Below are 17,051 nucleotides of genomic sequence, written 5' to 3'. Positions count from 1 at the left end.
CTTTCCTCAACACCGGATGTCCGATCATCCTTGATCTATCTGGATTTTCCTTGCCTGGCTTCACTCACTTTCCACGGCTTCACTCACTAAGATTTCCACCTAACATCCAGTTAGGACTTTCTCCTCTGGCTTCACTCACGGGACTTTCCAACTGCCTAACATCCTAGTTAGGACTTTCCCTCGTGCCACTCCGGGACTTTCCAACTGCCTAACATCCCAGTGAGGACTTTCCCCTTACTGGTTTCACTCACGGGACTTTCTACCCTAACATCCCGATTAGGTCTTTCCCTCGTGCAAGCTCCTGCTTGGACTTCTCGTCAAGTCTCCATACTTGGACTTTTCCGATGCCAAGTCTCCATACTTGGACTTTTCCCGTGCCAAGTCTCCACACTTGGACTTCTCGCGTGCCAAGCTCCCTGCTTGGACTTTTCCAGTGCCAAGTCTCCATACTTGGACTTTTCGCGTGCCAAGATCCCTGCTTGGACTTTTCCCGAATCAGGTCAACCAGGTCAACCTTGACCTAAGGTTGCACCTACAATCTCCCAAACACCTATTCTTGTCAAACATCAAGAATAGAACTCTCTCACGAGTGTCAAACATCAACATGCAACTCAACTAGGTCAACCTTGACCTAAGGTTGCACCGACAATCTTCCCAAGTCAAACATCAAAATACAACTCGAGTCAAGTCACCTCGAGTCGGGTCAACCAGGTCAACCTTGACCTAAGGTTGCACCAACACTTTCATCCAGCACGGTACGGCTGGAGGTGGTTTGCGCTCCATGGTCGATCTAGCCGCCGTCCGTCCTCATCTTCCAGGTAGTATGCCCCCGATCGGAGCTTCTCGACGACTTTGAACGGCCCCGCCCAGGGAGCTTCCATCTTACTTACATCGCCGACCGGCTTCACCTTCTTCCATACTAGGTCGCCGACCTGGAATACTCTGGGAATTACACGCCTGTTGTAATTTTGCTTCATTCTTTGCCGGTACGCCATCAGCCGGACGGCTGCTTTACCTCGTGCTTCGTCGACTAGGTCCAGCTCCAGCTGTCTCCGCTCGGTGTTGGCCCCGTCGTAGTTCTGGATCCGATCGAACTCGACTCCGATCTCGACTGGGACGACCGTCTCGCCCCCATATACCAAGTGGAATGGTGTTACCCCCGTTCCCTCTTTTGGAGTTGTGCGAATGACCCATAACACGCCGGGCAGTTCGTCTACCCAGCTTCCTCCCATGTGATCGAGCCGAACCCGAAATATTCACAGGATCTCCCGATTGGTTACTTCGGCTTGACCATTGCTTTGAGGATACGCCATGGAAGTGAAGTGTTGTTCGATGTCGTACCCTTTGCACCATTCTCCGAGCTCCTGACCAACGAATTGTCGCCCGTTATCTGAAATGAGCCGACGAGGAATGCCGAACCGACAAATTATATGTTGCCAGATGAACTTTTTGACCATCTGCTCGGTTATTTTGGCCAGTGGTTCGGCTTCGACCCACTTGGAGAAATAGTCGACCGCTACTAATAAAAACTTCCGTTGCCCAGTCGCCATAGGGAAAGGCCCCACTATATCCATACCCCACTGGTCGAACGGACAAGACACAGTAGACTCCTTCATCTTTTCCATTGGCCTCTAGGAGAAGCTGTGAAACTTCTGACAGGAAAGGCAGGTAGCGACGGTCCGAGCGGCGTCTTCTTGTAGAGTTGGCCAGAAGTATCGGGCGAGCAGGATCTTCCTGGCCAATGATCGCCCGCCCGGATGACCTCCGCAAGATCCTTGATGTACTTCCTGGAGAATATATTCTGCATCTTCCAAGCTGACACACTTCAGCAGCGGGCGGGAGAATGCATTTTTGTAAAGTTGATCCCCAACGAGCGTGAGCTGGCCGGCTCTCCTCCTCAGTAGCTGGGCTTCCTCCCGATCGGACGGCGTGACCTCCGAACGCAAAAATTCTATTATGGATGTTCTCCAATCGCTCGGGAATGTGAGGCCCTCCATCCGGTCGATGTGCGCCACCAAGGACACCTGCTCAATTGGCTGTTGGATAACGATCGACGATATTGAGCTGGCGAGCTTGGCTAATTCATCCGCCGGCTGGTTCTCGGCTCGGGGGATTTCTGTATGACAACCTCGATGAAGTTACTTCTGAGCTTTTCAAAGGCCTCCGCGTAGAGTCGGAGCCTTGCGCCGTTTATCTCGAAGGACCCCGAGAGTTGCTGAGCGGCCAATTGGGAGTCAGAGTACAGTGTCACCCGGTGGGCTCCCACATGCCGAGTGGCCTGTAGGCCGGCTATGAGGGCCTCATATTCCGCCTCGTTATTTGTTGCCTGATAATCGAGCCGAGCGGACAAATGCATCCGCTCTTCTTGGGGAGAGAGCAACAAGATGCCGATCCCACTCCCGAGCCAAATAGACGACCCGTCCACAAATACCTTCCATAAAGCTTCAGGTTCAGGATTTTGTACCTCCGTTATGAAATATGCCAAGGACTACGCCTTGATCGTCGAGCGGGGTTGATGCTGGATGTCGAATTCACTGAGCTCCATCATCCACTTAATGAGCCGCCCGGACGCCTCAGGGTTTAGGATTACTCTTCCCAGTGGGCTGTTTATCATAACGATGATAGTATGCGCCAAGAAATAAGGACAGAGCCTCCGTGCTGCCAGGACTAGGGTGAACGCGAGCTTCTCGAGACCAGTATAGTGGGACTCAGCATCTTTTAAAATGTGGCTCAAGAAATACACTGACTGCTCTTCTCCGCCTCCCTTTACTAGTGCCGAGCCGACAGCATGCTCGGTTGATGACAGGTATATGCGGAGCGGCTCGCCCACGTTCGGTTTAGCCAATACAGGTAGTGAGTTGAGATAGGCTTTTAGCTCTTCGAACGCCCGGTCGCACTCCTGATCCCACTGGAACTTAGTGGCCCGGCGCAGGATCTTGAAAAATGGCAAGCTCCGGTCGGCTGTCTTAGAGATGAATCTTAACAATGCCTTTTCCGACCGGTGAGGCGTTGCACTTCCCTCATATTCCTGGGAGGCGGCATGTCTTGCAGTACTTTCACCTTGCTAGGGTTCGCTTCTATGCCCCGCTCGGTCACGATATATCCTAGGAAGCGCCCGCCTTTTGCTCCGAACAGACATTTTTGGGGGTTCAGCTTGACTCTATACCTCCTCAATGTTCGGAAGGTTTCTTCTATGTCTGTACAAAGATCGGCCACTCGGAGTGACTTAATTAGTATATCATTCACGTAGACTTCCAGGTTGCGCCCGATCTGCTCCCGGAATACTTTGTTCATCAGTCATTGGTAGGTAGCCCCAGCGTTCTTGAGTCCGAACAGCATTACGTTGTAGCAGTAGGTGTCGTCCGCAGTAACGAAACTCACTTTGTCCTGATTCTCCTGAGCGAGTGGCACTTGGTGGTAGCCCTGGTATGCATTCAGTATGCATATCAGCTCGCACCCCGAGGTAGAGTCTACCAGCTGATCGATCCGGGGCAGAGGGTAAAAATCCTTTGGGCATGCCTTGTTTAGATCCCGGAAGTTGATGCAGACTCTCCATTTGTTGCCTGGCTTGGAGACCAGCACCACATTGGCGAGCCAGCTCGGGAATTGCACCTCCCGTATGTAGCCGGCCTCCAACAGTTTCTCAACTTCAGCTCGGATGATGACATTCTGTTTAGCGCTGAAGTCCCTCTTCCTCTGCTTCACCAGCCGAGAGTCCGGTCGGACGTGGAGTTCATGCTGCGCTACGCTCGGTGAGACCCCCGGCAGTTCATGAGTTGACCAAGCGAAGACGTCGTATTTTCGTTGGAGACATCCGATCAGCTCCTCCTTCTGGCCTGCCTCCAGGTCGGACGCTATGAAAGTCGTGGCCTCCGATCGGGTAGGATGGATCTGTACCTCCTCCTTTTCTTCATAAACTAGAGAAGGTGGCTTCTCGGTTATAGCGTTTACCTCAACTCGTGGCACTTTCTGAGTGGATTTAACCTCGGCTCGGACCATCTCTACGTAGCATTGTCGGGCTGCCAGTTGATCCCCTCGGACTTCTCCAACTTGGTCTTCTATTGGGAACTTGATTTTCTGGCAGAAGGTGGAGATGACCGCTCAAAACTCGTTGAGAACCAGTCGCCCCAAAATCACATTATACGCGGAGGGAGCGTCGACTACATTGAAGTTGGCAGCCCGCGTTCTTCTGAGCGGCTCCTCTCCCAGCGAGATAGCCAGCCGGACTTGTCCGACCGGCAAAACTTCATTACCGGTGAACTCGTAGAGGGGGGTTGTCATCGGTAGCAACTCGGCTCGGTCGATTTACAATTGGTCAAATGCCTTCCGGAAGATTATGTTGACTGAGCTGCCTGTATCAATAAAAATGCGGTGAATAGTGTAGTTAGCTATTACCACTCGGATGATGAGAGCATCATCATGCGGGACTTCGACTCCCTCGAGGTCCCTAGGCCCAAAGCTGATCTCGGGCCCGTTCGCCCGCTCCTGACTGCAGCCAACTGCATGGATCGTGAGCTGCCTTGCATGCGCTTTTCGTGCCTTGTTGGAGTCGCCTCCGGTCAGCCCTCCAGCAATGATGTTGATTTCACCCCTCGACGCATTGCCTCTATTCTCCTCCTCCCGAGCGGATGGTCGGGGTCTTTCATGCGATGCCCGAGGAATGACCCTGTGCTGCTGGTTATGTTGTCGCTCGGGTGATCTCCTTTCTGTACGCCGGCCAGGACTTTGGTGTTGACGTCGTCGGCTCGGGGAAGGTGATCGACGGCGATAGCTCCTTGGTGTAGGATGAGTGATTGGGGGAGGCTTCGACAGTCGCGGGTGTTGTGAGTTGCTGACTGATGGAGTGAACAAAACATGGGAGTCCATACCTTCCCCCTGAGCTTAGGCCGATCGACTGCTACTTGTTGAACAGCATGCGGCCTTGCTTGCTGATGAGGATGGGCTACCTCTGCGCGGGGTCCTCTCGGTGGTTGATAATTGGAAGGCGGCTTCCGCTCGGCATGAGCTGGTGGCTCGGATGGTGCTTCCTTTTTCCTCGCCATCTGAGCTTCCTCCACGTTGATGTACTCGTTGGCCTTGTTCAACATGTGGTCGTAGCTGCGAGGCGGCTTTCTGATGAGCGAACGGAAGAACCCCCGTCCACGAGCCCCTGTGTGAACGCGTTCATCATGGTTTCTGAAGTGACCGTCGGGATATCCATGGTCACCTGATTGAAACGTTGGATGTAGGCTCGGAGTGACTCCTTCGAGCCTTATTTCATGGCGAACAGACTGATGCTGGTCTTCTGGTAGCTCCTGCTGCTCGCGAAGTGATGGAGGAAGGCCGTGCAGAATTCTTTGAAGCTGGTGATTGATCCGTCCGGCAACCTCCGGAACCATCATTGCGCCGATCCCGAGAGGGTGGTGAGGAACACCCGGCTCTTCACACCATCCGTATATTGATGCAAAGTGGTTGTGTTGTCGAACTTACCTAGATGGTCGTCCGGGTCGGTGGTTCCGTTGTACTCCCCGATTGCCGGGGGTGCATAATGCCTTAGTAGCGGATCGTGCAGGATGACCTCGGAGAAATGCCTATTGATCTGGTCGGGGGACGAGTCTGTCCGTGGCGCCTTGCCCTTTCTTGCGTCGCAGAGGGGCGCCTCATCGGACGAAGAGCCCCGCTCGAGGTTGGCTTGCATGACTTCTGAGGGCGTTTGGAATAAAGCCCGATGGAACGGTATCAGGGTGGGTGGGGCTTCCACCTGAGTGTCGGTCGGCTCTTTGTTCTGGCTCCATATTGAGAGCTGCTCCGGCCGGTCCTCTTGTGTCGCTCGACCGCCTGATGCCGACGTTGCCTGTTGTGTCATTCGCTCGGCTTGAGATTTCTGCTATTGCTCGACCATCTTGGCTGCCCGCGCTTGGATGAGCGCGTCTAGTTCTTCGGGAGAGAGTGTCACCATGAGTTGGCGTCCAGCTTCTTCCATCGTCTATGCTCGGATTCAGGAAGGTTCCCACAGACAGCGCCAATTTGATCATGTCCGAGCGCTGCGTCGACGGACACTGGGGGCGTGGCACTCTCCGCTGTCTCCGACTGGCGATATGGATCTCCGGCGAACCTGCAAAGAAGCCGAGCCGGGAGGGGTTTCCCGGCGACGACCCTCCGACGCTCAAGTCAGGCAGTGAAGAAGGAGCAAAGTAACGCTACTGTAGCTACAGTGATGAGAATCGCATACCTCCGTCGAAGTCTGGGGCTCCTTATATAGGACCCTGGGGGGCGCGGGCACACTTCTCGATGCGTGCACGCTTCCCCAAACATACCTCGGTAGGGTTGTGTCAGAAAAGCATGTCTGATGTCATTCCGCAATCGTCCGAGCATATCCCTGATATGACGGTAGAAACTACCACCGTACGATACTCCGTCCGCTCCGCCGCCAGCCATGCTATTTGTCGGCGGCAGGCTTCTCGAGGATGATGTTACTAGCTGCCCCTTTTGTCTCCTTGCACTCTACCTGTTCCCGGGCCGAGCGGGCCAGCTGCTCGGCGCTCATGACCTTCGGGAAAGTGTATACCTCGGCCCGGGCGGGGAAGCCCTGCTCATGTGCTCGGATGGGATTGTGCCTTATTGCCCTGTGGCTCGGCCGAGCGGCCTGTCCGCCCGGCCCATAGACTCTTTCTCCTTGAGCATCAGAAACTCGACCCCTGGTCGGGCTGTCTCTCGTCCGGCCCGGGAGACCCTTGGTCGGATGTCCGGTCAGCCGGATGCTTGGTCGGCTTGCCACTCCTCTCGGCACGACCTATATCCGCTCGGCACGACCTCTATCCGCTCGGCACGGCCTCTATCTGCTCGGCACGACCTTGGGGTTGACCCTCTTGACCATTGACCTTCACATGTCATTGACCTCCCGTTAACAAGGGTCCCCGTCCTTACCACCGGATCATCATAATTTACCTTCTTCGTATTTTCCTATAATGACAAACTTGATGTTGGGCTGCTTAACCGCTTGTTGTGAATATTTTCCAATTTACTCTAACGGTCAGTGAGAAATTTCTATGGGATCAGACATAGAAACTGTCTTCTAGTAGTAGCCTGTCAATCACTCGCTTTATCTCAAGCGGAGAAATAAGAGAAAGGAGAGAGAGAACGAGAGCGCGAGCATACAGAGTAATGTGTAAAAGGTGATTCATGCACCCCCAGTGCCCCTGTTAGTCCATCCTAGGACTAGCATGAGGGAGGTGAGCATGCAGAGTAATGTGTAAAAGGAGATTCGTGCATCCTCAATGTCCCTCTTAGTCCATCCTAGGACTAACATGAGGGAGGTAAATTATGATAACTGAGGCCCGAGATGGATGGGAGTGTGAGTTTTCCGGGTGTAAGGATTTATGTCTTGTCAGTCCTGAAATTCGACCCTCACGTCTTGAATGTGCAAACCACCATCCTAGCCATTTTAGTTAGCCCGTGGGGATGGAGCCGCAACCACAAGATGTTGGACTTCTGGACTGTCTACTACAAGCGCTTCCAGATTTATCCTGGCGATCGATGAGAAATTTCCATAAGGTTGACCAGTCATCCCAAATTTGATGTTACCTAGTTCATTTTTCGTCAAATCTCAGATTAGCAGGATGTAAATCCTTAGACTTCGTATAACTGACCCTCTCATCTACTTGTCTACTTAGTTATCATAATTTACCTTCTCTGGGCGTTGAGTAAGCGCTTCACCTTTTTACCACTTCAGCTACAGACAAGATTCGTTGGCCCACTTTTTGCGGATCAGGGATGATCCCCAATCTAATTACGGTCGGATCATGATCGTAATCCGATCACAATTGGTTGCAATCACCCTAGGTTCATCTTCTTATTTAAGTTGTAGTTTGGGTCGGGCTAGGCCAAAGACGGATCTTCACTGGGGCTATACTGGCTATAGCCCAACCCTGTTGCTCCAACCAAAATTTATTTTTAGGGAGAGATATAATGTGAGTTTAATTAATTTTGGGTTGCTGGCTTGGTGCAGATCCTATAGTGCTGCACATATCTACAAATCGGCGATTAAACCCTCCGTTGAGTCATCAGGAATCGGTGAAGCCATGAAGGGCCCGGATCTCGGAAGCGCCGGTGTCAACCATCATTGGCAGCGGAAGAAAGGTCAACCCTAATTTCTCTATTTTCATTTTCATCTTTATCAGATTTTTAAAATGTCAACCTTCTTGTCCTCATTTTTCTTCGTGATTTCATAGTTACACTTGTTTCAGATGATCATAGGACATGTGGTTTGGTGGTTGTCTCTTTTCATAGATAGATATTTAGGATGCAATAAGATTTAGAGCCTGGAATAATAACTAATCTTTTTTTTCCTTGGCCACATAAATTAGATATTTAGATGTGACATTATGCCTTGTCTTGGTTTTTTGTGATTAATCACTTGATTTTGATTTTGTCTATTTTATTAGCATATCTACTACTACTCTTAATTGTTTATTTATTCTATTATTATTTCATTATTTATTTAGGGATATAATTTGAATTATTTTACAATGGAACATCAATATGTTGTGAAGAAAGGAAAAACGATAGCTTCTTATTTTAAAAAAAGAGATTGTCAAACAAGTAAAAGCACTTTAATTCCAACCGTCCCTATAAGGCAACATCAATCTAGTGAAAGTCTTCTGATTTCTAGTGAAAGTCTTCTGATTCTTAGTGTCCAAATTTCTTCAATTTCCTCTTCAAGCGATGACCATCAATCATCCTTTATTTGTATTGAACGAGATCCGGGAAAAAGAAAATAGATATATGAATATCATATCAATGTATGAAATGAGATAAGACGTTCATCTTTAAAGATGGGACCTTATTTACCAGATATGTTGGAGTATCCAGCTACAAAATTTGAAAGTCAGAATCGTCGGTTTAAAAAAAAAATGGTTCCATAAATTTCATTGGTTAGAGTATTCGCCTTCAACAAATAAGACATATATTGCTTTTATTGTTTTCTTTTCCTGAATGATGTTAATTCATCTAATATCTCAATACTAGTTAAATGAAAGATTTGACAATTGAAAAAGGGTAAACCAAGGAAAAACATGTGTATTTCTTGTCCATATTGGTTCTGCAACTTTTTCATCTCAAACTATGTGTGAAAAAAGGTTGAAAATTTGATGAGACCCTCACAACATATTAATAATGTGATGCATGCCCAATCTAAAGAGGAAAAAGAGAAAAATCGAATATAGATGTACAAATAATTTTCTTGAAGATTATTTAGCACTCTATATTGAACGAGATTTAGTTAAGGATATAAATGTAGATTTTATTATAGATGAATTTTATGTTTTAAAATATCATAGAGCACAACTTTATTGAATAGAATAATGTAATGACTTTTTTGTTATACATATATACAATCTATTATATTTTTATGACATAATTTATTATTAAGTTCAAGTCCCCTAACTTAAATTTTTGGATCCGTCCCTGGGCAAGGCGGCCTAAAGCTGCCTAGAGTCCGCCTACTGCTCGGCGCCCGATAGTCCAGCCACCTATTGACCACGGCGGCCTCTGGATGACCTCCGCCGTCTATTCTGACCTAAACTACAACCTAGGTGGGAAAGTGGACCCAGAAAAATTACAACTAACTGTGGTCAGATCGGATTGCGGCCACGATCCCGCCACAATTGAGTTATGGACCATCTTTAGTCCATAAAAAAGTGGACCAGAGGATCCTTTAACCTGTGGAGGTCAGAGCATATAGAGTAAGAAAGGCAAGAGCGAAGAGATAGATCTGCTGAAGAAAAAAAAACTTCCTTTTGCGATCAATTATTTCTGTTTCTTTTAATTGTCTCAAACTTGTTGTTTGTATATATTTTTATTCGATATTGTTCATCATCTTCCTACGATTGAATTTTTTTTCTTGTCTATATTCTGTGCTAACAATTGTTTTCTTTGGATTCCCTGATTCCCGAAAACGGCAGAATCGTAAATCTCTCGTTCCTGATCATGTCGCCGGCCTTCAATTCCTCTTCTCATTCAGGGCCCCCGGCGCTAGCAGGTCCGCTGGGTGCGGCCTCGCTTCTGCTTGGAGCCACATCGTCCGCCGCAGGGAGGCCGTCGAGGCTACCAGAGTAAGATTCCTTCGTTTTATTGGCGCGTGTCACAAGCAATGATTTGATTTTAATTTTGTCATTAAATTAATAACCGAGTTCAAAAGTTAATTTACAATGAAATATTAATTCAATGGCTAAATTAATTATACTCTACCAAATTCATCCCTATTGGTAGTAAGTATAAACGTTCTAGATTTTTTATCCTAACAAATATTTTACAGCGCGTCGTTATTGAGAATAGAATAGCAGATTATTTCATCTGCAACGTGGTCCGTAGAACAGCAAAATTAGTACGCATTAATCCTCACCCGTAGTTTGGGGTCCACCTTCCCTCGTGGGCCCCTTTGAGTAGAGTGTAAGTGCACTGATAAGGTTGGGGTGGTGCTTCCTTCTGACCTGTACCATCCCCTTCTTTAAATGCGCTGCTTCTTCCCTCACCGCCACCAGATCCAGGCGGAGGCGGACTAGGGCGGCCATGGAGTCCAACAAGGGCGGACTCAAGGGATTCTGGAAGCGGCGAGGCTACAACCGGGTCGGCGGAGGCGGTGCTTCCCGCCGCCGTCGCCTCGCCATCGCGGTGCTCGGCGGAGGGAGAGAAGGAGACCCCAGTCGTAGCAGCTGCCGCCGCCGCCGCTTCTGGCGGATCAAGATCTCCCCTCGTCTCGTCTTGCTGCGCCTCCGCCGGGCGGCCTCCCCCCGCCGCATCCTCGCGCGGATCCGCGACGCCTACGTGCAGATGATGTTCGCGCTCTCCCGCGCGGTCCCCGCCGGCGTCTCCTACGGCGGGGATGCGTGGGGGATGGGCTTCGGGGTACCGATGGTGAAGGAGTACGATGAGAAGGTGCTCGTCGAGTTCTACAAGTCGCTCATCGCCAGCTCGGCGCCCACCGCCGCTACTGCCCTCGCGATCCACCGGTAGGCGGCCGCCGCCCTCGTCCTCCGCCGACTTCCACGGTTCGCTCTCTTTAACGACTAATTTCGGATTCGATTCCGTTGTTGTCGTCTTGTTCTTCATAAAAAATTGACAATAATTTCACTTCACCACGCATAGTTTAATAAATATCAATTTTACGCCCTTAATTTTTTCAAATTTGTCATAAAGGAACCATTGAGGGTTTTATACTATATAATCCTTATCTGCTCACAAATAGTTAAATCTCATTAAGGCTTCATGTTTGATTTTAATTTAAAGGGCACAATTGCAGTAATATGATAATTTTTCAATCTATTTATGTATTGATTTTAGCTAGGTTCTTTTTTTCGTTTAGATCAAGCACCCCCTCCATGCTCGCCGCGAGCTTAACAATGAGCTCACGACTTTGGAATAATGGTTGTTTGTTGCAAAATCACCGCGACATTGGTGAGTTTTCATATTCATTTTAGCTAAGTTCTTTGTCTAGCATTAAAGAAATAATTAGATCATTGAGGCCGTGATTGTACTAATATGATAAGTTTTCAATCTATTTATGTATTCATTTTAGCTAGGTTCTTATTTCGTTTAAGATCAAGAACCCCTTCATGCTTGTCGTGATGCTAACAATGAGCTCACGACTTTGGAACAATGGCCACTAGTCTTGAGCTCGTGGCCTTCTTGCAAGCTTACAATGGTTGTTTGTTGCAAAATCACCGCGACAATGGTGAGTTTTCATATCTAAGTTCTTTGTCTAGCATTAAAAAAATAGTTAGATCACTAAGGACACATGTTAATTAATATGGTAAGTTTTCAATCTATTCATGGATTAATTTTGGCTAGATTCTTGATTCGTTTAAGAGCTCTCTGCCTAACAATGAGCCTAACAATGCTTGTCATGAGCCTAACAATGAGCTCGCAGCCTTCTTACCATGGTTGTTTGTTGCAAAAATACTGCGGCAAGGGTGAGTCTTTATATCCATTTTTAGCTAAATTCTTTGTCTAGTATTAAAAAAAATAGTTAGATCACCGAGGGCACGATTGCATTAATATGCTTAAAATCAAATGGAGCACTATTTCAGTTCCTCTTAAACACCCCTTCGTGCTCGTGCTGGTGAGCCTAACAATGAGCTCATGGCCTTGGAACAATGGTCACTAGTCTTTGAGTCCGCGGCCTCCGTGCAAGCTTACAATGATGGCTAGTTGAAAAGTCACGGCGACCTCTTGGCCCCAAGTTCATGGTCTACTCGTGAGCCTAGTGGTCGCTTTGCCGGGAGCTCACTGCCATCACCAAGTTTATTATTTTGTTTACATCTAACCCTCATATATCCACAAGGATAATTCATCCTCGTATTGTTCGCCTTACGGAGTAAACTAGGCATAAAACTTACCTTGGTGAGTTTTCTCATGTCCATTTTATTTCACTCCCTTTAAGTTTCTATAAAGTGCATAAACAAACTCTACGAGGGAGATAATGAAGCTTTTAATGCATGAGAGGGTAAACTGTAAGTTTGCTGAAAACGACTTAAGGGGTGTTTTCAATTCGTTGCCCATGTTGTTGTCCATGCCGTCAATGCGAAAATGACCCTGGAATTAATAGGAATTTATTGGGGCTTATCAAGAAACTATAATTATGAGATAAACGTGTGCATTAATTCAATCAATCTACCCAACACGGCATTGGAGTAGTATGGACAAAAATTAAAAGATTTTGCTCATGGGTATGTTGCATAGATAAGAAGACAGAATTTAAATTCTAATATATATATATATATATATATATATATATATATATACAAAAATTGCTATCTTAATCATTTTTTTTTAGCACCGGTCTCATGAGTATGAAAGGAGATAAATATAAAATATACAAACGGAAGATATGTGGTGGGATGAATATTAGGTCATGAGTTTTTAGGACTCGACCTATGATCATTATGTCACACACTACAACAAAAAAGTTAATAGACAACGCTTTTAAAGCGTTGTCTTTGTGCCTGAAAAAGCGTTGTTAAAGGCACTGTTGTTAAAAGTCTGCTCAACGACAACACTTTTAAAGCGTTGTCGTTTGTACCAAAGACAACGCTTTTGTAACGCTTTAAAAGCGTTGTCGTTTTATGCAAAGGCAACGTTTTGCAACGCTTTTAAAGCGTTGTTGTTTTTTTACAAAGACAACACTTTTTGCAACGCTTTAAAAGCGTTGTCGTTTTAAAGAAAAAAAATTATTTAAAAATCATTATTTTTATATTTACGAAACTATTAATTTTCTTTTATCATGTCTAGATTAGAATTTTACATATAATCAACTCAGTTAATGATTTCAAACTCATCAAAATAATAGAAATCTGACGTTGAAGTAATATTAGTAATTAATTACATGAGAAGCTAGTAAATATCAAAATTAACACTAATTCTGTTTCAAAGTATATAGTGATATTCACATATAAAACAAAAGAGCACAAAAAATCTGTTTTGAACAGCTACAATCTGTTTAGCTAACAATCAGTTTACTGAATACTGAATACTGAAGTAGCCAACAATCTGTTTTCTCAAAATAGTACAGTAGTTACTGAATCCAGACGCTTAGTGTACTGATCAATTACTGAATCCAGACGCTCCTTAGTGTACTGATCTCGACTGTCCTGTATCCACCTACAAAAGTAGCAATAATATGTTTCAAGTCCATACATGAGCATTACTGAAATATCTTAATGAAGAAACAAACACACGCAATATCTTAATGAAACAAAACAAAACAATCATCATGACTTTCTACCTACCAAACACACGCAATATCTTAATGAAGATTTTCTGTAGCTATTTTGTGCAGTTAGTGCTAAAATGAAGATTACTGATGGCTTTTCCTAATGTTTCTATTAGTCTAAATGCCCATAGAACCATCGAAGAAAATATGCAAAGCAACATTAGGAAACAATAGACACGTAAAGTACATAGAAAGAGTACTAAAATAAACATGTAGATTGTTAAAAAGATAAAATAAAAATAAAGCACCTCTCAGTATTTCTCCATTCTAAAATGCATTCAGTTATTCAAGAAATTTGATGAAAATTTATTAAAAGAGTGATTTCAGTGCTTTCAAACTTAAATCAATCCAAACTCATGGAAGAAAATGCTATAGACATAGTGATCGTTAGAGCCTGATTCAAAAGGGTAACTTTAAACTAGAACTGACCTGTCATTCCAAGCACTGCTGAAGTTGCAGCTTAAAATCAGTAAGGCCTTCGTGTGTTTTAGAATTTCATCTTCAAGAAGGTGATCAGAGTTTTCCTGAGCAGATGCACTGCAAAAGGCACCTTTGTTCAGTGTTAAGTTGATAGATGGTTTATATCTTCTAGATGCGTACATATATGCATGCGAGCAGCAATGTACAAATGAGATAGCACATCAGTGGAGATTGCCAATTTATTATTTCTGTTCCAGAAATTTTTTTTGTCATATTGAACTGTATTCAAATCTACTATATTAGTCTCTAGACTAACATCAGCCAACTGAATAGGAGTGCACTGGTCAAGAGAAGAACCACTTAAATCCTGATCTAGTGAAGCAAACTGAGATGGGCCCAAGAAACCTATTTCATCACTGCAATAAACAGAAAATCCAAAAAGCGAGATCATTTAAAAAGTCAGATCATAACTTAAATGAATAGAAGAATAATTATTTATTATTGTTTTAAATGACACAAATTAAGAAGCATATGAGAAACCAAAGAGCTTGAATAGTCATTATATGATACACAAATCAATATCCCATGAGCCTTTCTTACAAAAATATTGTTTTAAAATTAAAAGAAAAAATATTTAAAGAAATGAAAAGATGGTTGCAAGATCAAAGAAAAGCAAATATTTCAATGGTGATGCTGAGGTGAGCTTTTCTATCATGGTAAAGTTGCTCCTGCAGAACCTAGTTTCAATAAAAGAATTACTCATTCTAGTAGCCTTTTTTTTAAATCTTTCATATGGCTATGGGTGCTGCTGTATCTTAAACAACTTACTAAATCAGTGGGCAATGAAGCATATCTTGTAGAATTGGATCCGTAAAACATTCAGAGAGCTATTCCAGAATTTTTCTCTCGTCTTAGGAAGCCCTTATTGGCTCTAATGTAATCAAACTACCTCCTCCATCAGTTAGAGAACTTTAATATGTGCCCGTGTGAAGAATCTTCATGAATCATGATATAATTGGGAACATAATTTGGTATGGGAAAAACAAAAAGGAAACTACAAAATGCATATATTTTCATAAAGGAAAATAGAACTTAGCAGGCTCACATGAGTTTATCTCCTTCCAATATACCTTCAAATTGCTCCAGTAGAGACATTTCACTTCCTCGTGAGAAACTTGAATCCTTTTCCATTTTCAGTATATAGAAGATGGAAAAAGAAGTAAGCCAAATTATATTGATTCATCAAAGAAACAATTGTAAAGGCTGAAAACAGAGAGATAATTTGTCTATTCAATTTTCTAATTTTAACAAACAAAATATCAAGACCGCGATGAACTTAGTGTTGCTTACACAGTGTGCATTCAGGGAGAAAGGAAGAGAAGGGGAAGAAGAGAAATGAGGGGAGGAGAGAAAGGAGGGAAGGGAGAGGGAGGGAGAGGAAAAAAGAGGGAGAAAGTTGTGTATTCGGATGAAAATAGGGAAAGAATGGAAGGAGGAAAAAGGCCTCTGCTGCACACTGCCCTCTGAAGCTCGCCTGTGCCACCCCGAGGCTCGCCTTGCTTCTCAATCCCACCACCTTCCCTCCCTGAGCCACTGCACGTCCATCCCGAGCTCACCGACCATCCTCCGCTGCCCGCTCGCCGCCACCTCTCCCGTCTCTACCCTCCCTCCTCGAGCTGCCAAACCTAACTCCCTGGCCGTTGCCGAGATCACCCAAGGCAGTGGCTTCGTGCGGGTATGAGAAAAAAAAATCGTATTTCACGCTAGTTGACTCCAAATTACTTCCGCGGAAACCCTGACGATCAATTTCTCCAGGAGTACACAGCCTTGTTGACGCCCCGGATCTGGAGGCCGGAGAGGAGTTGGATGGAGAAGCCGCATGAGATGAGGAGTTGGGAGAAGGGTTCGGGATCAAAAATGATCGGAAGATAGAAGTTGGGAGAAGGGTTCGGGTTTTCTACTCCTTACCTAGATCCAACGGTTTGTATTAATCAAGATTTACATCCAACGGTTTGCATTAATCAAGATTTAGATGAGATTTTAAACATAGACAACACTTTTTATAAAACGTTGTTGTAGACACTAAAAATCAATCTAATAGACAACGTTTTTTACGAAGCGTTGTCTTTGACCCGTAAAAATCACTAATAGACAACGGTTTTTAGAAAAGCGATGTCTATTAATAAGAAAATAATGAAATAGACAACGCTTTTCACTAAAAGCATTGTTAACAAAAAATAGACAACGTTTTTTATAAAAAGCGTTGTCATTTAAGTGTTGTAGAATCCCAATTTTCTTGTAGTGACAGATCTCATTACGTCATAGTGTCATGCACTTATTTACTGTTATATCCTTGGAAAAAAACTGAATATGATTAAGATTGGTTTTTAAATATATATAAATTATGTTTCATATTTATTATGAATAAGGAGAAGATTATCTGCTTAGGTAAGGGTTATCAAATATAAAAAAAAACAAAGGGCTCTTTATATTTTTATTATCATCAAAATGCACTCTACTTTTAAAATAAATATATAAAGAACATTCTATTCTAGTTTAATACTAGTGAGTGTAGCAGTTATAGCTTTTGACACCACGATTGGAGTGGGACTCCCAAGTCGAGTTAAAGTACAGGAGATCGGCTGACATGACGATTAAAATTAAAGAAGGGTTAATTTTGGAAACCCGTGCAATTAGTTTCTTCAGACGAGAGATAGCCAACCATCACAGCGATCGGACTAAGGGGCTAGTAGGACTTGAATCGAGTTTTATCCTTGGTTTAAGAATAACATAGTTAACTAGCTCGGCATAGTGATTTAGTCAATCAGACCATATGTCCTGTCGGACCAGTTAGATACTCAGTTAGTTCTTTCGAACTGCCTGA

At 44.8% G+C, this 17,051-nt stretch overlaps 2 protein-coding genes across 8 annotated transcripts; one reads left to right on the top strand and one right to left on the bottom strand.

The window, feature by feature from the left end:
- Positions 1-10,453: 10,453 nt before the first annotated feature.
- On the top strand, positions 10,454-11,553 carry LOC122056642. The gene is made up of 2 exons (XM_042618692.1): positions 10,454-11,027; positions 11,342-11,553. The coding sequence occupies exon 1, from the start codon at positions 10,549-10,551 to the stop codon at positions 10,990-10,992; it is 444 nt and encodes a 147-aa protein (XP_042474626.1). The 5' UTR covers positions 10,454-10,548; the 3' UTR covers positions 10,993-11,027; positions 11,342-11,553.
- Positions 11,554-13,372: 1,819 nt separating this feature from the next.
- LOC122056641 lies at positions 13,373-16,078 on the bottom strand. Of its 7 annotated transcripts, none has more exons than XR_006133334.1 (4): positions 15,273-16,072; positions 14,484-14,583; positions 14,177-14,284; positions 13,373-13,635 (listed from the first exon to the last, which is right to left on the bottom strand). XR_006133334.1 is itself a non-coding variant. In XM_042618691.1 (4 exons), the coding sequence occupies exons 2-4, from the start codon at positions 15,356-15,358 to the stop codon at positions 13,533-13,535; spliced, it is 297 nt and encodes a 98-aa protein (XP_042474625.1). In that variant the 5' UTR covers positions 15,359-15,367; positions 15,518-16,075; the 3' UTR covers positions 13,373-13,532. The 7 variants fall into 7 exon arrangements, 3 of the variants coding, with proteins under 3 accessions (XP_042474625.1, XP_042474624.1, XP_042474623.1); XM_042618691.1 differs by lacking the exon at positions 14,484-14,583 and having other exon boundaries at positions 15,273-15,367; positions 15,518-16,075; XR_006133337.1 differs by lacking the exon at positions 14,484-14,583 and having other exon boundaries at positions 14,177-14,271; positions 15,273-16,073.
- Between the last annotated feature and the right edge of the window lie 973 nt (positions 16,079-17,051).

The sequence above is a fragment of the Zingiber officinale genome, chromosome 3B (genome assembly GCF_018446385.1).
Source record: "Zingiber officinale cultivar Zhangliang chromosome 3B, Zo_v1.1, whole genome shotgun sequence".
NCBI classification, from domain to species: domain Eukaryota; kingdom Viridiplantae; phylum Streptophyta; class Magnoliopsida; order Zingiberales; family Zingiberaceae; genus Zingiber; species Zingiber officinale.
This window is presented reverse-complemented; position numbering and strand designations above follow the sequence as displayed.